This window comes from Falco rusticolus, chromosome 1, assembly GCF_015220075.1.
Source record: "Falco rusticolus isolate bFalRus1 chromosome 1, bFalRus1.pri, whole genome shotgun sequence".
Lineage (NCBI taxonomy): Eukaryota > Metazoa > Chordata > Aves > Falconiformes > Falconidae > Falco > Falco rusticolus.
The window spans coordinates 109,979,105-109,998,681 of record NC_051187.1 but is presented as its reverse complement, the minus strand read 5'-3'; the positions used below and the strand labels follow the sequence as shown (position 1 = coordinate 109,998,681).

At 41.2% G+C, this 19,577-nt stretch overlaps 2 protein-coding genes across 4 annotated transcripts in view; both read right to left on the bottom strand.

Annotated features, from left to right (window-relative positions):
• The window catches only part of LOC119151810 (glycerol-3-phosphate acyltransferase 3), a 31,053-nt gene extending 26,773 nt beyond the window's left edge, over positions 1 to 4,280 (bottom strand). Inside the window, exon 1 of the mRNA XM_037396146.1 lies at positions 4,201 to 4,280. The gene's annotated coding sequence lies outside the window, so the exon portion shown is untranslated. The remainder of the gene's footprint in view (positions 1 to 4,200) is intronic.
• A 144-nt stretch (positions 4,281 to 4,424) lies between these two features.
• The window catches only part of LOC119151854 (glycerol-3-phosphate acyltransferase 3-like), a 33,830-nt gene continuing 18,677 nt past the window's right edge, over positions 4,425 to 19,577 (bottom strand). For all 3 annotated transcript variants that reach the window (XM_037396201.1, XM_037396210.1, XM_037396221.1), the window contains 10 exons: positions 18,270 to 18,540; positions 16,402 to 16,476; positions 15,658 to 15,747; positions 14,657 to 14,750; positions 14,272 to 14,387; positions 12,826 to 12,881; positions 12,397 to 12,482; positions 10,928 to 11,056; positions 9,687 to 9,766; positions 4,425 to 9,215 (listed from right to left, as the gene is read on the bottom strand). In XM_037396201.1, coding sequence (XP_037252098.1) covers positions 9,101 to 9,215; positions 9,687 to 9,766; positions 10,928 to 11,056; positions 12,397 to 12,482; positions 12,826 to 12,881; positions 14,272 to 14,387; positions 14,657 to 14,750; positions 15,658 to 15,747; positions 16,402 to 16,476; positions 18,270 to 18,514 — 1,086 coding nt within the window. In that variant the 5' untranslated portion in view covers positions 18,515 to 18,540 and the 3' untranslated portion in view covers positions 4,425 to 9,100. The remainder of the gene's footprint in view (positions 9,216 to 9,686; positions 9,767 to 10,927; positions 11,057 to 12,396; positions 12,483 to 12,825; positions 12,882 to 14,271; positions 14,388 to 14,656; positions 14,751 to 15,657; positions 15,748 to 16,401; positions 16,477 to 18,269; positions 18,541 to 19,577) is intronic.

The following is a 19,577-nucleotide window of genomic DNA, read 5'->3' as shown; positions in this document are numbered from 1 at the left end:
GTGCTAATGTTAATTTTCCATGCTTTCATTTGTAGAAGGCCTGTTTTATACCCAAAGGCTACATGTAGTCATGCTTTCTAGTGGATTATTTTTCCAGTAAAAAGTGCAAACCATAAGAAAGAAACATCCCATGAAAATATATCAGAGTTGATAAACTTGCAAGAGAACATTTTCATATATCCTTATTTTTCAACTTATTTCACAAAGTACAGTGCAAACAAAAAAAGCTTCAGTTGAAATTATATGCTTCAAGTTCATCTAAACCAGGTACTCCAAATGGATACAAAAACTTTGGGTTTGTTTCTTTGTGAGAAGTTATCAAGATTCTTAATTTTTGTTCTATAAACACTAGTAATAGTGTATTTTATGTCTGTATTAAGAATACATTTACACTTATTGCCTTCATACGCACGGCTGTGTAATGTAACACACTATTTTAACAGTGGGCTGGATTGAATCAAAGGCTGAGAAAAATCATGTGTAAAATTCTCATCAGTCTTACCACACTGCTTTTCTGAATGATGTATCTTCAGGTTCCTTTGGTTATACTTATTTTATCCAATTTAATTATCAGAGCCCATCAGGTTTTGGCGGTATGGAGTGTGCCTGCAAATGTGGTTTCCAGGATGAGGGAAATCTTGTTGAACTGACTCAGGAAGAGAGACAGGACAGCGTCACTTCACATAGCAGTCACAGTCTCCCTTTGCTAGGTTATTGCACACGTTATTGGCTTCTGGTAGGTCAGATCCAATAAAAAGTAGCTTTTCATTTGTCTCCTGTCACTGGAGCTGGGCAGCTTCAGAATATCGAACAGTTTCATCTCATGTAAATATCTGTATTTTATTGGAAATAAATAGGGTCATGGTAGTTATCCTAGTACTCCCTTTTATCTTCTGCTGTTGAGGAATGGCAGGAAGCCAGCAAACCACTCGGAGGAATTCTGTACTCCCTCACCTGTCTTCTAGCTGCAGGCAGGTCATGCATCCTCTCCACGACTGTATTTGCTATAACTCACTGTAAAAATTGATACCCTCTACACAAGGAGTCAGGTTCCCAGATAAAAAGTGAAGCTGAAAACATATAAGTGGAACGTTACCTTCTGTTGTCGTGGTCCTCCAATTCTTATTACACTGAAAATAAATTCAAGTAGCCTGACTCCTACATACCCTTTAAGCCTAGCAGTGTGTATTGACAGAGCCAGACCCTCGTGTTTGTCTCCAGGAGGGATGAGGGCTCATAATAAGCACTGTGCACTTCAAGCAGTGTCCAGGTATGCCCCACCTCAAAAAGTTTAACTTCCATAATTTAGAAATTTTGGTTTCTACAAGTTATCAGTCCAGCTACAATGAAAACCTTGTTAAAAGCCCTGAGCTTATCTTCCCCTTATACGTGGGGAAATGTGAACACAGGAGGATATGAACCAAAGCAAGCAGAAAGGGAGGGGATTCTGGCCAGAAGAGCTAATTGGAAAGACTGTGGTGGAGATAACTGCAGGCCATTGGAACTGCACACCTCCCACACAACCCAGAGGTGCCTCAGCGAGAAACTGGTCTTTAACAATGGAGGGGGAAGAGGGAAGAGAGGGCTCTTCTCTAAAGCAATGGTCATATGAATAAATGCCAGGGGCAAATGCTCCCAGGTGTTCAGCATCCAGCACTTTTCATTTGGATGCCCTAAGCACAGGCATTGTGGTCATTTGGCCTCCCACCTACAGCAGGACTGTATCACTTGGAGCACGGCAGCTGAGACTCCTCGTTAGTCTTGGAAACAAACAGTACTTTGTGACCATTCTAGCAAGAGGTACGCTTGCACATTTTTGAATGAGACATCTCAGTGCTTGTTCCTGCAAGTTGCTAAATATGCTGGCCTTTATACAACAAAATATTTAAGAGCATACTTAAAGCTTGGTTCTGTGGTAGAGGAGCATCAGAAGGCAATTCAGTATGGGTCTTCCTTTATGACCTTAAAAGCATTTGCACACAACTGACCAAACCACCCATAAACCTTCAGCACTGTATTACGCAGAGGGGCTTTTGTGAGTATCCGAGCACTTCTATGCATCAAGCACCAGAGGAGATGCAGACACCGTCTTCAGAGCAAAAATGCTACAGACAACCCAGCAGACGTGCAAGAATCTGCAGCATCAACACAAGGAGCATGCCACGTGGGTGGTACCTCCTTTTACTGTCTACCATGACCTGAAGCCTGGCTTTCTATTGCACTTAGAGAGGAGAAAGAGTCAAGAAAAAAATATGTAAGTATTACTCCAGAACGTCATGATCTTTTTAATGACTTAAGTTTCCAATATAAAAAAATTACCACTTAACATGATACTGTACTATTCTGTTCATGCCAGTGTTTTAAGGAAGAAAAAACCCCATGCTGATGTCTAGTAAATTGACTTATCTTTTCGTCTTTTTTCTAAACTGATAGGAAGGCTTGTACTTCCCAAAAGAGCATCAATAAGGTTCTAGTCCTCGCGGCAGTGTTAGACACGCATACAGCACTGCCACCTCCTGGTCCCACAGCAAGAGTGACCCATCCCCGCTTGACACGTGAAGCAGCCAGTGCGGTGTAACGCCCTTGGTGCACCCACCACATTCCCCTGGCACACCTGCAATGCAAAGAGCGAGGACGCAACATGCAAAGAACCACTTAAAAGCCCAAATGTTTAAGACGGCATCTGGATAGAAACCAGCCACAGCTCAAATCTAACATAAATTTATTTTTTATATTAGATATCTCTGCGTATAGTCCCTTGTAGGTGTATTTTATAAAATCATATTCATAAAGACATGGCAAACAGAGTGGTTACTTGAGGTGTAACACAGTTTGCTTTATTGAACATGTCTACATACATCTTATGTAAAGTGATAAATTATATGAGTAAAGGAGACTGCCCATAGCCATATGATAAGCATCTTTTAAAATCTGTTATATAATTGATAAACACAGTATTTAATGTATGAGCAAATGAATGTTTGTGATGTAGTTCCAAAATAAGCTGTTTAATAGATGCCCGTATAAACCTGAAAGGTAGGATTTAACAGCTATCCCATACAGAAAGAAGAAATATACTTATTTCTTAAAAGTCCAGTATGCAAGTATATAGTGTTTTCCCCAATATTACTCAATTTAATATCCACCATGTAGATATTAAATGTCTTTCACCACATGCATCTTTCATATAGTCAAACACAAATACCAAGGGATATCAACTGATGTCAATAATCTGCAATTGCACACAAATCATGACTACCGATTAGTAAAGCAATTATCATATTAAAAGAGTTCAACAGGGCTCAACATACTGTAAAATTAGAAATCAGTCAATACCACAGCCATTATATAGAACATCATTGATTGGATGTACTAAACGCTAGCCTTGATGACAATCGATCACGATGAACCCTGCTCACAAAGGAGTCTGGTACACTAATTGAGGAGCCATCGTTAAATAGAGTAATAAATAGAGGAGGAGGAAAGAGGAGAAATGGCTACAAAGCTAAAGTCCCTCCTGTCTGTACAACGACAATAAAAGAGCAAAGAGCCAGGAAGGTGCCTCTCTACACCACATGTCCACTAACTTCTAAGCCTACTTTTCCAAAACCAAATGAACCTGTGAACCCCTCAATCCATGCCACAGCTGGGAAGCACACTCAAAAGAGCCTCGGCAATTGGTATTTCACCTCAGCACAAACATTTCCAAAAGCAAATCCCACAGAGGACTTGAAAACCCAGAGGTCCTGTAACACCTCTGTGAGCTCTCTCCGTCAGCCTACCTGAAATCAGGCCTCAGACCGCACACATAACAGAATACACCCCTTAGAGTGCCCTGGGGCTCACAGCGGACGCCACTGAAGAGCTGCTTTCCTCACTTTCGTTCAGGGCAGCTGCACAGGGAAGAGGCTGAATAAAACACTGGGCCATCGAGTTTGGCACTAATTGCTTGTTGTTCTCACTACAGCTCAAGGAAACACTTGCTGGTAGAAAATAAGTTCAGAACATCTCCCTTATTATCAAGAAAACACATTTGCTTCTGAAAGTGGCCCCAGACCAGCAGCAAACAGCATCAAGGTACTGAAGAAAGGTACACATCACAGCAAATGCAACTGTTGGACTGCTTTCAGGAACATCCCAAGCTTGCCCCCTCTATGGAATTTTAAAATACAAATAAAAGCTCAGGGGTGAGACCCATACCTGATTTTGAAGCAACTGAAGGACAGAAGTATTTCTGATTTTGGTTTGTCACAGGGAAGAGATGACCTGGGGAAACCCCACGCAACACCGCCTGCTGAAACTCAGAACAAGCTCAAGCTTTGCTGGTAGTACACCATGACTCATAACCAAAGATCCGGTGTTTGGGGTATGCAGAGTTATTTCTACGTTTTCATGGTTTCCTGGAAATGTAGGAGGAATAACAGGCTCGTTCATTGGAATTTAGGGCAACTCTGCATTCAATGAAACACGCCGAGGCGACTGTGCAAGGGCGTTTGCTACTGTTACCCAGCCGCCACTGGGAGGCACCGTTTGCACTTTTCTTATAACGATCGCCTGTGCAATCGCTGAAACACGTTTAAAAACAGCGGGTTAGGAAAAACCAGTGTCTCCCAATAACGCAGAAGTCAGCAGAAGTGGGAGAGAGAAGAGCATTTCAGACCTTTCCAAAGTAAGACAGATACAGCTGTAGAAAAAGACATTTGGAGTCAAGAGAATAAAAGGATTCTAGCTACATAAATCAGACTTAACGTGCAGGTACATTACAGTGAAATATTAGACATTTCAGCAAATTCCCATTCAGCTCTCACAGAGTACAAGAGGTCACTATGTCTTCTAATAATCTGTAATGTTTCTATTGTTATCATTAACTCCTCTTTCTCATGTTCATGCTATGCTCCTAATTGATAGTAGGCATCTGGGCGTCCCTTTATATACGTACAAAGTGAGTACATATATATACACATACACACACACAGAGAGAAGAAAAAAAATGTATATTTATATATATAAAAAGAGACCTCAAAAACTCTGTCTTATATTGGTTTTGAGTCACATATGTTCTTGGAGGCCCAGGAAATTTAGAGAACCTGTCTAAAAAAATGCTTAAATACATTAAGGCAATGATGGTCATTTACCCAGAAACTCGCCTTACACTGCTTAACAATGCATAGTTACAACCTGATTCAGGTTACTTTACCCTTGTAGCACAGCAGCACAATATACTTTAAACATTAATAGCGGTAATGTCTAAATAACCTCCCCACAGTCCAGGGATGAAAACTCAGAAATACGAACCTGATGTTAAAGCTATTTCAGACAGCGTATTTAGTTTAAAGGGGTCAAAGCATAAGTCATCTTTACGTCTTCTACTCCCAACCAAGGAAAATTTAGTAATGCAACCACCCAAAAAAATGCTTTCAGATTCCTTCTCAAGCTCCAGTTTTGGAAGCCTGCTTGAGGAAGAAGAGGCATGTTAGACACAGTGACTCAGCCTTTACGGCATTCTGAGAGCTGCCCTCACTTATTCAAGGTTCAGGACCTTAAATACGGGGGACAGAGCTCCAGCCTTCAGTCCAGTGCAGAAGCAGCGTAGCACCCAAGTGACTTAAGGTCCCAGACCACCCCAGGACCCATGTTGTGTACAAAGATTCTGCACTGCACCTTGGGCATGGTGCACAACTGTCATTAAGGACCTAAAGGTGGGGTTTATAAGTGTATCTGGCTTTCCATGCACCAGCTGATCAGACAGTAATGTCTTCAAAAGTCAGCATAAGCAGCTATTTTGACTCAGTCTCTGACAAACCCACATAGCGAGAGGGTCTGATTTCATTCACTCGTTCCAACATACACTTACTTTCAACTCATGGCCCACTGTCTTAGGCATCTCAGAAGTTCAGGATGAATGTATCTAGGACTTTGGTTTGCTTCAGTTGCACCAACATGATGTGTTACTGCCACAGCAACAGTTAGCATCACTTAGATGCTCAGTATGTAGGTATTAGCCAACAGCACCAAACTACAAAGCAAGGCGACATTTTATAACGTACATCTTCCCTACACTGGTTAGCCGTATCACAAGGCCCTCGTGTTTTATTTGAAGAAGCGACCCAGTCAGAAGTGAAAGGCTCATTCGATAAGGAACTGAAGGGTAAATACATTAAATAGTAAACAATAGAGGAAGTTTGTGCTCTTGAGGAAGACAGAGCCACAGGCTTCTCCAACGTAGCTTGCACAAACAATTAATAAAAAAGCCAAAACCCCTGTTACTTAGATATTTTTTTAAGGTTTTTGGCAGGGGGTTTGAGTGTCTGATCCACTGAAATATTTATTCACTTCCATCTAAACCTATCACTTGGCACCAATCATCATGAGACTGTGATACACTTGATCCTGCAAAGGAACAGAGAAAAAAGGAGCAAAAACAGTTCAGAAGCCTGGCTGCTGCAAGACCAGTGGAAGATAAGCAAAGAGGAGGAATAACACAAGTGTGAGTTCTTTGATTGTGAAAAATAAGCTGCAGTTTACCAGCTTCCCACTCACATACTATCATGAGAACGTGTTCTTTTTACTGTTACCTTATCCTCCTGTTGGAGGAGAAAGAGACACTTATCTGTGGTGTCCTTTTGGAAAACAATCAATTCCTTCACAACCTCAGTACTCTAAGGGCAGTACACAATTTCAGTTAAAAGCAATTACAAGGCTACTGCTGATAAATGCAAATGAAATACAGAATAGAAAGAGAAAGGAAAGGGGGAGATGGGAGGCAAGTAAAGAAAGCACGACCAAAACCAAGAAACATTTCTTTAAAGCAGGGCAAGACAAAAAAGTTTAAGTCAAGTTGGCATTTTTACTGGCAGCTAACAAACCCCACTTCTCTTGTTGACAAGCTCATCACTTGCTTTAAATTTCCCTATTCTATACGTAAGCACTTACTTCGCAGTTTTTCACTTCTTTTGTTAAGACAGCCAAAAAATGGCAGAGAAAATACAGACAACATCACCACTCCTCCCGCAGCTCAACAGGTGACCTGTAATACTCGTACATTCAGAGGTCTGAGCTATACTTTTTACAAGAGTTGGAGTCGTAACCATAATGAGGATCACACATTCAAGGGCTCTTCTGCTCTTGGTGAGCTGGGGAAGTATTGCAGGACAGGAAAAGAGGCCCGTCATCTTCTAATGTCTTACAGAAGCAAAGCCCAAATAAGAAAACTGCTGTTCCAATAGTTCTTCTTTATCACCCCATCTTTTCCTGTCTCTGGTCCCTCTTTTTGCGTGTTCCGTCTCCCCTTTTACCTCCAAGCGGGAAGAAAGCATGCAGTAGTGTGGGAAGGATGCTCCCAACACTTGTCTTAACCGCTTGCATACAACTACAATCTCTGTTAGCAACTCTCAGACATCAGTCACACAAAAGGAAAAACTCCCAATTTTAAGCTCTGGCACACTGAAGAGATTTACCAGTTGTCAGGATAGTCTGTGACATTTCTTCAGCTTTTTATACTTGGAAACCAAATCAACAGCTTCAACAGACATGGAAGCACAGCTTACTACGGTCAGGAGCAAGCAGAACCTCTTTCACAATAGGAGAGTCTGAAGCAACTTTCCTCTGTAGGCACACTGCTAGCACTCTCCCTACCTGGGGAGCTAACAGCTTTTTAAAAGGGCAGTTTCTCCTACTGCTTACCTATGACCCCAACATTTGAACTGACTGATCCACCAAGAGAATTCACATACCTGTAGCAACTAGACCCAGGGATGATACACCAGGCCTGGCCACAGAAGAAGAGAGCTCAGTTCTGTGCCGTGCAGCCTCAGGGCCGTTACCACCTCTGTTAGCTATTAGTTTCCTAGACCCTCCAGGGCTGGGCAATGCAATGGAACATCTGTGCATCTGTCTTTCTGCAGGGTGTATTATGCTCACCATGACAGGTCCTCCATCTCTGCTGAGACCTCAGTCAGGGGGCTGCTGTCACGTAAACTTTATTAAGTGTCCTTACCAACTCATTTGTCTTAAAGCAGCTTGGGCAAAATAACACCTATCCATGTGTGCTTCTTTAGTGATGTTCAGATCATTAAAGAAGCCAGATTCTTCCACGTGGGAGCTACTCAACAGGAGAGCAAATATTTTATACAAAGAAATACGATGGGTGACAGAAATATTTCCATCTCAGATTCCTTAAGTGCACTTGCTCTGTATATTTCTGGAGGGTGGGCTTGCCAGAGAGCAAATCAGTAGCCTTCACATCAAGCATTATCACAGGCAGGTCGCTATCCAGAAATAAATACGACAGAGAATAACAGAGGTCACGTCATAGGTTTTCTTTAATTTGTGTAACAAAGGGACATGGCAAAATCAGAAGACAAAATATATTTTTTTAAAAAAAATATGTATTTTTCTACAACATTGTCCTTTCTTGTGACTAATTTATCCCAGCATCACACACCCAGGCATCAGGGACAGACTGCCCTGGACACTGTTCTGCTGTTTGTTAGTGGGACCCTGTAAAATTTCCTACGTTGCCATCACGGGTCTTGCGATACAGAGGGGAAAGTCAATGACTGCCTCTTTCCCTCTGACAGTCAACACTTCCTCTACAACTTGCAATTCAGAAAAAAATATTTTAGTGAACTCCACGTCTGACATCAGGACTCTCTCTCTCCAGCAACACAGTGACTGTGGCACAGAGGAAAACTGCTAGTCTAAGTTGTTGAGAGAGGCTAGTACAGTGGTGTTTTATTACAAGTTGAGAAGTTACTATTTAAGTCTTCAGGCTAACTCAAAGGTTTAAAAAAATATAATGGTATTTTAATGAACCTAAGTAATTTTATTGCAGATTCTTCCCACTCAACAATGCAGAGAATTTTACTAGTAAACCTTCCTATTTATAGGATAATTGTATATTGTAAATCTCATTTATAAAATTATATCCTTATTTAATGCAAAATACTATCTCTTTATGGTTTACCTGCTGTGTCGTATGCAAAATATCTTACAGGGACAGAAGGAAAATACGTTGGTTTTAATATTAAAAAAATAGCCCACTGTCTGGTGGAGATAAGTCACAGAAAAATGAGATAAACCAACATTAAATAATACAAAATTAACAAACATTTCTGTTTCCCACAGATCCATTTTCTATTACTATCTGGCAATATTTTTTCTGTTGCTCTTCCTTGAAAGACTCTTTGACCTTTTTCCTTTTCAGTCCCCCATCCCTGAAAAGATACAGAAAAGAAACAGCCCTGAGCTCACCTCAGGGTCAAGGCAGAAAAACGTTACAATAACTAGACTATGTAGTCAAAGCACTTTTCACCCTAAATGTTGGCTCTTGCAATACAATGCTAAATAGTCTGCGCTGCCAAGACTTACCACAAAACACAAAAAACACCTTTCCTTTAACCCCACGTTTAACAGGCAAATAATTTCTTTTCACCAAATACTACCTGCTGGCTAGATCCACATGTCAGCACCATTTCTCCTTTTTATGGTATATTATTCTATTTATTCTAGTGGAACCGTTCAAGGAATAAAGTAGTGTTTTCTGACTCACAGTCAGTAAGGGTGATGGACTACAGCCCAAGCAAAGCAAATCTGGAAGAAGTTTTAACAGATTCCAGGCTAATGCTTCAGAATACAGAATGCCTAAACATACTTTAAACGCTAACCTCAAAAGTGTTGCTTCTTACCAAGGAAGCACAGACATTCCTCCTCGAGCAGCAATGACAGCCTTGACTCTGTTGGCAAAGTGAACAGCATCTTCTTCTTCCTGAAAAAAAAAAAAATGAATAATTTGCTTTGCAACTTAAACATTTTCTCCATGTCTCACTTAAAGAGGTACTTTCTGCCAGACAGCAGGCACTTGGGTTTCTGTCAGGCCCACAAGCCAAACGTGACCTGCAGGGCAGTTCCAGCTAGCTAGTCTTGGGGAACACTGCCTGGTTTGCCACCATCTGCTGCCAAAAACAACTAAGAGGGAGGCTCTGCCGTTTCTGAGGCAATCTCAAGCAACACACAGGGTGAGGTCACAGATTAGGCCAGAGCAGGGGATGCATCTGCTCCCAGTATTTCAGTATCAGTCCAAAGCTGGGAACACACCAACGGGATCACCCTTGGAGGAGATGGCATGCCTTGAACATGGGTGGGGCCTGGTGCATTCAAGACCAGTGAATTATTGTGAGTTCTCAGGAGCCTGTTTGCCCAAACTGCAAAGGACTGAAGATACATGCATTACAGCAGCTTCCTTGCCAAAACTAGGGCTGAGCAAAACCAGAGTAGGCAGTACCAAACTGGGGCACTACTGGAGCAAAGGCCTTGACCACTTCATTAGTATCAGGTCAATACCCACAGGTAGTAGGCAGAGAAGCTGTGCCAGGTTGTGGGGTAAAGCTGCTGAGCAAAGGATCAGCTGGATATGCTGCAGAGCTGAGAAACACGGAGGTGGGAGGAAGCTGTGCAGATGGAGGTAAAGGGGGAACACAGAAGGCAGAAGCACCCCAGGACAAAGGGAAAAGAAGGCCTGGATCTATGTATCACTTCTGAAATAAAATAGGGAAGTCTGCACCAGGCCGAGGGACAGGACGCCCACAGCATAAACCCACAAATTTATCATCTTTCCTAGTTTCTGGGAGAAGAGGAAAGCAAGGCAACTGCACCCAAGTAAAGATGCTGTTTGGGAGCAATAGGAAGCATGGCGCAGAAATGTCTGAATATCTGCAAAAGTAGTTTTTTCTTGAAGGTAGCTAACCCACATAAATCCATGCCTGCTTACTTTTAAGACTACAGTGTTACTTTCTGGCCTTTGTCCGTTAAGTTGTCAATAAAGATTCACAAATATAATGCCAACACACTGTGCGCAGTAATGCAGACTTTCTACCAGACAACACTTTCTGAGCATTTCCAAACCATAAAAAAAAGAAAGCGTAAGTACCTCTTTGATCATCGGTGGCAGGTACCACACATTACAGACAATAGCCCAGCTGGTCATCACATTAAAAGCATAGGTCATCATGGAATACTTTGTGCTGTTCCAGAATGCATCTGCAAAGCGGGGGTCATACTGGAAGACAAGAATAAGGAAGGCATAGTATATAAACCAATATAAATACCTTGGTTTAAATCACATAAGCTGTTCTTTTTTGGCCATGAAGTCACAGTTCAACTTGTTAAATCAGGGGCAAATCTAATCACACTTCCTCAAAGCAGTAGTAAATCCAGAGTAAAGCTCCACATTTCAACATTTATTACAAGTTTATAACAATTAACCTTTAAAAGCAATGCAGGACCCCAAACTGTGACAGACCCGTTGAAACATCTCAACTGTAACAAGATAGATCTACTCAAAATGTAAAGACTTGTCATCTACAGGTATGCTGACTACTAAGGTTTCCTTGACAATGCTCACACCAGTTATAATGATTTTTGTAAGATTAGGCAACGTTATAGTTCCAAAAAATGTAACTAATCTATCTAAAGCTAGGGTGACTTGGCTAAACCTACTCAGAAAGCCTTGGGAGTGCTAAGAAAAGTGCCTTTATCCCCAGAGCACACAAAAGCCCTGGGACAGAAAGAGCAGGCTGAATGATACTGGAGTAATTTTATCAGTGTGCTTAACTGTAAATGTTGCGACTAATGTATCCATGACATGGCCGAACTGTACAACGCTGTATTATGTAGTTTAGCTACTAGTAGAATGCAGCATTGTATGGTTTAGTTAAGCAGATAGGAACCGAATAATGTCCGAAATGAAGACATGAGCCAAGAGAGCTGAAACAGGGCCAGAAGAAGAAAAGGTCATGAAAAGGATAAGAAGAAGAGGAAGATGACAAAGAAGATGAAGATGTCCCAAACGACCACCAGAGGACCCCCGACCCATCAGGCCACACATGTGTAGCAAAGAGTGTGGATATGATAGGTAGTTCTTGGAACTGTAATGAATATGCCAATAGTTTTTCAGAAATGTCATTAATACGTATAGATCAGCCGTATAAAGATAAACAGCAAACAAAGCCTGTATGCACATGGGGCAGAACTTGTCCCCCGTGCATCCAGCTCCAAAAATAAAGCATGCTGCTTTCTAACACTCCAAACTGGGTATTAAGAGAGTTTTGTATCCGATTTTTCGGTATCAATAACTGAACACACAACACCGTAATTGCACCTGTGCTTTTCAGGTTCTTCGTTAATCAGTTGTAAAAATATGCAGTGTTAACGTTTGCCATACTGCACTGACCTGCGAGATATTGAGCACCATGAAAAGAATCCATTTTCTCAGGCTTATTCAGTACCCTATTCACACAGAGCAAACCCCTGTTTAAGGTTTATCCGCAAACAGCTTCTCCGACATGAGAAGTTTCTGTGAATAATCCTTCTGTGTTTGGAAACATGCAGACACGTTACCTTGATTGCTACTGGATGGATGGTCCCTCCTACCTCAAAGCTTCCCTTCTTAAACATCATTACTGATGTGTTGTTTATGCACGTACCTGCCCAGAGTTAAAACAGATTAAGTTTTAATCCACTCTAAGAAAAATATCATCAAAAGAATCCTAAACTATCTTTAAGGAGACTTTAGTTGCTAAAGGAGAAAGTAAGTTTTAGTTCTGAAACACAATCCCAGAGCCTGTTCTCTCTTCCATTATGCTATAAGCTAAAGCAAATAAGACTGTCATAAAACTGTTGCAAAATACTAGAATCTCACTTTCAATCTCTCACAAGAGCTAGTTAATTCTACAGAGTAAAACCTAACATCTCACTTGAAAAGACTGGGTATAATAAACTCCACTCAGTGGCAAGAGCAGCAATAAAATCAATATATTTGTTTCCTACCTTCTGGGAAAATTAAAATGGGTAATTTGGCCTTATCTGCAATGTGTTCTCTAATTCTGTGGAGAGAAAACAAAATTTCAGTGTATACTTCATATTTTTATTTGGCCAAGAATCTAAACATCCACTACTTCTTACATAGGACAAGAAAAGCCCTTGCCCAATTGCCCTTTGCCAGTCAGTAGCCTCAGCCAAGACGTGTGCTAGTTTCAGGCCTTTATCCCAGAGGTTATCACTTGCTAACTGCAGAAGCAGGTCTTCTACAAAACTGTATACAGTCTTTATTTCACCATTTTAATGCAATTAACATGAAGTCAGAGAACAGTGGTACTTGGAGCATGTAACAATCACTTGCCATTTATTTTTGACAGGTTCCAGCTACGAACACAGTTGAACTTTTTTTTTGATTGAGGTATATTCCATATTTTAAGTTTCATGCCTTCTAGGTTCATAACATCAGTTTTATGCTACCTAATGATTCTCTGCATCTAGTTAAGAGATAGGCCACTATTTCACTATATTTGCTGCATCACTTAAAACCAAATGTATTACGAGTAAGCAGATTACCAACACACAAAATCTGATGTTTTCTGAGACACCTCTCTTGCCTATGACTCAAAAGCATGCAGTTCATCTCCAGCCTGCATATAAAACCAAAAAAACCCCCACCATCACACCAAAGAAAGCAGAGAACAATCCAGCATGGAAGGGACCTTCTCCATTTTTCTAAGAAAAACTGTTATAGACAGTTAATGTTAGCTGTGTTGCACCCTATTTCATGAAGATTTAGGATGACTACGAACAGCCTCTGTGAACACCTGAGAATACTGACAATGAAAGAACTGCCACACTGAGTCAATCCTGTTCACGTCCCTTAAGTCCAACATGCTGTCTTTGCCAGGAATCAATACTGCAGGCCCGGAGAGCAGTATAGGCAGTAAGCAAACACGCTGACACTTCTCCAGAGTGCTCCTCCGGTGTTTAGCAGCTAGGTGGTACCCTGGGTTTGGGTTTGGGTTTTTTTTTCGGTTGGTTGGTTGATTTTCTTGCTACAGTCAGCCTCCCTTTAAGCTCTACTCACAGCAAATATAACCAGATTCAATGCTCAGAGCCAATGAAAAATGTACCACGATCTGGGAAGCAGATGTGCTAACAGAACTCAAAGTTCTGTCCTGATGTCCCAAATCATCAGCCTCAAAACTGAATGAACAGGCTCCTTCCTGTCTGTGGAAATTCCCAGAGGTTACAGGGCAAATGATCAAAAGTTCAGTAGACAATTGCTATACCCTGCACCTTCACTGGTGGAGCAGTTCCAAACCTTACACTGATGACAACCTACAGCTGTCCAAAGAGAGATGCGGGGTGAGAACAGTCTCAATTCATGCTTGGACCTCACAATTACTAGGCCTGACGGGACAATTAAGCAAACTTACTTACTCACTACCTTACTTTTTCCTCACCAGATGACGATCTTTCATTTCTGAGCGTTCAAACAAAACATGCTGACTGGTTTGCATGCAAGATTTTTGAATGAGTCCCAGAAGCCCTCCATGTGCCTGGCCAACCTGCAAGCCCAAAAGAAACTGGTTACTGTACAAACACACACACACTTAAATAATAAAATTATGAACACAGATGCACCAGTTCTTAAGCTCATTCACAAAGTATAACAATCTTGGACAAAAGTGTGCACACACCTGCCTGTATCTATTATCTTGCAGTCTTGAGTGCTATCAAATCCCACCTTTTCCACCTGTAAGTTTATCCTTTTACCTAACACTACATCCACAGGCACCTCAACATTAGCAATATTTACCGACTCTCTTGTTCATACCAAAGAATAGCATCCATCACTTGCCAAGATTAGAACATCTAATGGAGATGTGTGGTTGGCAACACAGATGCCTCCTGCTCGTGGTTTGTTTTCCCTGCAACAACCATAGAAGTAATTACTTAATGTTTATTCTCCAGACTACAGGCCCCATCCAATGACCATACATCCACAATCGAGACTCTCTGTGACAAAAGCATTCCAGGAACATAGCTTATCTACAGATCCATAGTAAGTGGAAGAACACAAAGCATGTTAAAATACTAATATTACTATGATATATGTTAAAACTTCTGGCAGCACTTTACAGCAGATAAGTCATCCTTCCTCATACTTTCAAGAGTCTGTTCACATTTCCATCGTCTTGGCATCTCACCAAAACCAGTTTCCTTTAGCTGAGAATATAAGACTTCATTGGAGCAAGCATTTTAGCTGCATGTATTCATAGAGGCATATATCAAAGATTATTCGGACACTCAAACCCTTAACAGCAAAGACACTAGAGCATGATTTTACTTGTTTTCTAAAGTATAAACAAAAAAAAATATTTCAGAAGTCTCCATTACATAAAGCTCCATCAGTAAGCAAGCAAGATCTTATGAAAACTTACTGAAATACCATCCATAACTTACTTTAGGAGAGAGCATGAAGAATTACTTACCAAATAGATCAGCTAATAGAACAGCTGAACATTTTACGGTGATACTCTTGCATGTGATTATAATACATTCATAACAAACATTGAGATAAATTTCTAAGGGTATATTTAACCAAGAATACAGTACTACTTCCCTTTCACATACCCTGCCAATACACAACAGAAAACACAGTGGGGCATGCAAACATCTCAACAGAGTCTAGATGATCCAAACAGCTTCCTGGATCAAATTGTACCATCATAGTATCTGTGCAATAATGGAATAAGAATCCCACTCTGAAACTTGATACACTGAGTACTGTAAGAAATCAATACCAAACCAACAAGAGCAGGGTGGCACACTCACCTGTTGTGGAAATGAACAAGACCGCCCACACATCGGACACCTAATGTGGCACATATCATCTGAACCTGGTTGCTCAGCCAGCACTTAATTCTGTAAGAAATAGACATACATACATTTTCATTTCTATGTAGTTGCTCACAGAACAATGTAATGTAAACTCTTCAAATTATTCCCAATAGCTGTTACAACAAAGACCATACTAAGCAGATTACCTGCACTAACACCTCCATGCAGGAGGAGCTTATCAGGTATCACAGATACTCTTGTTCCGTTCTTCTACTGTAATCTATGCTAAACCCACCAGATTCAAATCAGAGAAGAAAACAATCAGGATTTTGTTTTATAAACTTTCTCTGAAAGCCACTGCTATTGACTCATTCATTAACATTAATAATATAAAAATATTTAGCTGGTAGAACACATTTGAGGTTTTTTGCACTGACAGGACATAACAGTCTCACAGTATTAATATGCAGTCGCTCAGGACAGATGATTTACTTGCCCTGTTCTGACTCAAATAGAGCATACTCTATCTGGGTTACATTGCATGTCCACTTTCAGATGCCATTGCCATACTCTCTCTCACAGTGCTCTGAGTTTACAGTAGAGAAAAAGTCACCCCATGATAGTCCACATTAACCCTTTGGACTCAAGCAGATTTACACACCACACTAATTCAAATCCTTAAAGAAATAAAAAAAAAAAAAAAAAAAAAAAAAAGCGGAGACCTCAGCAAGCACTTACCTGCCATTCGGAAACCGTCCTACTACCGTAGTGACTAAGACCAGCAAGAGAATGCTGAAAACAGACAAGCAGATGCTACAAAGCAAACAATCAAAATTAAATGCTAAGAAGCAAAACTGGGAAAGCAACCAAGAAAAGGTTTTATTTAACCCTTTGATCCATTTCAAAATTCATCCCTCCACTATTAATAGCATCTAACTAGCAATACAAACCAGTTAAGGCCAACCAGATAATATGAGCACGTTTCCACTCAATCCTGCTGTATTAACTTATATATTGTGGCTACAAAGGCCAATGATATCCTGGGGTGGGGCATGAGGAGGAGCATGGCCAGCAGGCGCAGGGAGGTGATCCTGCCCCTCGGCTCTGCCCTGGGGAGGCCGCCCCGGGAGTGCTGTGCCCAGCGCTGGGCTCCCCGGTTCCAGAGACAGGGAGCTGCTGGGGAGGGCCCAGCGGAGGGCTACAAAGATGATGAGGGGCTGAAGTATCTCCCTGACAAGGAAAGGCTGAGAGAGCTGGGCCTGTTTAGCCTGGAGAAGAGAACACTGAGAGGGGATCTTATCAATGTCTACAAATATCTTAAGGGCAAGTGTCAAGAATATGGGGCCGGGCTCTTTTCAGTGGTGCCCTGTGACAGGACGAGGGGCAACAGGCACAAACTGCAAGGCAGAGGGTTCCATCTGAATATGAGGAAGAACTTCTTTATCTGAGGGTGACAGAGCACTGGAGCAGGCTGCCCAGAGAGGCTGTGGGGTCTCCTTCTCTGGAGACATTCAAAACCTGCCTGGATGTGATTCTGTGCTACTGCTCTAGGTGAGCCTGCTTTAGCAGGGGGTTGGACTAGATGGCTTCCAGCAGTCCCTTCCAACCCTGACCATTCTGTGATTCTGTGAAACCTGCATTGAATACAAAACCTTGTGCTGCCTGGAGTCTATCTTCCAAAAAGCACTACACTCTGATCTGAAGCTATCATATGGTAAAGAAACGATCATGTTGGAAAAGAACAGCAAGTAGGCTAGTGTTCTTTAACGCAGATGACATTTTTCAATGCCAAAAGGGACTTGTCATTTCATTTTTAATAACCTATCCAGAAATTTCAATATGTACTTCCACCCCAAGCTGTAAGCTACTATATAATCACGAAAATTAAATGTTATTCGTTACTAATGGCTGAGCAAGACCAATATTGAAGCTATTTGTACACGAATGTTGTATTCTTAAGCTCCATATCTAAGCTTACACACAGGCACATGTGCTCTACTATGTGACTGACTGTATGAAATCCCTGTATGTGCTGCAGCTATGTTTTAAATATACTGTCCTCCCATCAAAGGAACAAGGAAATTTAAAAGCTCCTGCTCTTTACAAGAACACATGAATATTTGTAACTGTTTCGTCAATATGATAAAGGCTGGTTTTGCTTAATAGAAAATTTTAAAAGTTTGGAAACATAATACATTCCAAGTAGATGTCTCTCTTTCCCATCCATCCCTGTGCTCCCTCAACACTGGCTTTGCTTCAAATCCCAAGTGTTCAGCATACAGTTTCCCTGTCTCTTAGGCAGGTAGGGCCTGATCCTTTCAGTTGAAAAAATCGTTACTTTACATAGCAAAAAAATCTTCAGATAGTTTCTGTAAAGTTTTGCTGGATTTTAAAAACAAATTAATTACTAATAAAACATACAGAACTTGAGAAATGTACAACTTCAGCGCGGTTTTTTCTTTTAGCAATATTTATGTTTCAATGACATCTTGGAAAACAAAGTAATGCTAGGTTCTCCTTTCTGCACTAGTCAACAGCATATAATTTCACATTTTTTATAAGTAGTAACACAAAAACCAGATCCCAACAAGTTACACCTGGCTTACCGGAAAGGCACCAGAAGACAATACCGAATTAGGATCCCAACGACCCACACAATGGTCAGTTGCCAGCTGACATGGTGTAAGTCAGCGTTGGTTCTGCTGAGGAGATTCCAGGACACCAGCTCCTCAGAGGAGAACCGCTGGGTGACTTCATCTTCTGCAACTGCCTCACACCCCTTCTTTGAGAAGTACATAACATCAGCAAGGTTGAAGCATCCTTGGCAGTGGCCAGCAATCGCCTCTTCCATGGAGGCTTCCTCTCTCTGGACAATCCCTGCAGGAGGAAACGAGTCTTCCTTCCACACAATGGAATGGACAGTACGGATTCCAAAACGAGCAAAATACACATGCCTTTTAGAAATAGCTCTCCTCCTACTCCAAGCACCATAATTGCATTGTTATGCCTCATTTACATACTGGCTTTTAATTCCACAAGTTACTTGTCTAATCCTGTGCCACGTAACACCACTCAATGGTTGAGGAAAGGAAAAAAGCATTCAGAGCAAGCTGCAAATAAAACCTTGAGCACAACACCTACTTCATTGTCATTTAGCAAACAACATATGTACACACACCCAGAAATGCCAATAGTGCACTGCTAAGATTGCAGACCCCTCCTGGTCCTTTGACTCAAATTCAGGCAGTGTTTCTACAGTTGTTCTTGCTGCTGTTGATTAGTTTTACTTTTTCCCAGCAATAGCAAACATCTTTCTCTGGTATTTTTTCTCAGAGCCTTCTCTCTTCACATATCCCTTCTCCTTTAGGAGTCACTTCACTACCGAGAAACTTCAAGAAATGTCTAGATTTTTCCACTGAGATATACCTAGTGTAACACAGTAGTGTTGTGCAGGAAGAATGACAACACATTCATGCTCCATATCTCTAAAATTATACCTCATAGGCCAGCCACACAGCAAGTCTCAGTGATGTTTGCTGTGGCCACTCTGAGACCAGATTCTTACCTAGCTGGTTACAGTGACTAAAATTTTATTGACTCATACCAGCTAACACCTGGGGGTTTTGTTTGCCTTTTTTTGGGGGGGTGGGGTGGTGTAACTGGAGGACATTAGATATGCATTATACAACATACATTTAATTTGCCTTAATCAACATGCTACCTTCTGATCAAAATCACAAAACCTTCCTCCAGCTGCACTTTGATCAAACCTTCAATGTTCAGAAAATCATCAGACCTGAAATTCTGACAAACCAAACAGTCCACATGACTAGTGACTGAAAATGGCACTACAAGTAAAAGGATTATTATGAGAACTTAATCCAGTCCCCTTTGGTCAAAGAAGAAAGGAAAAA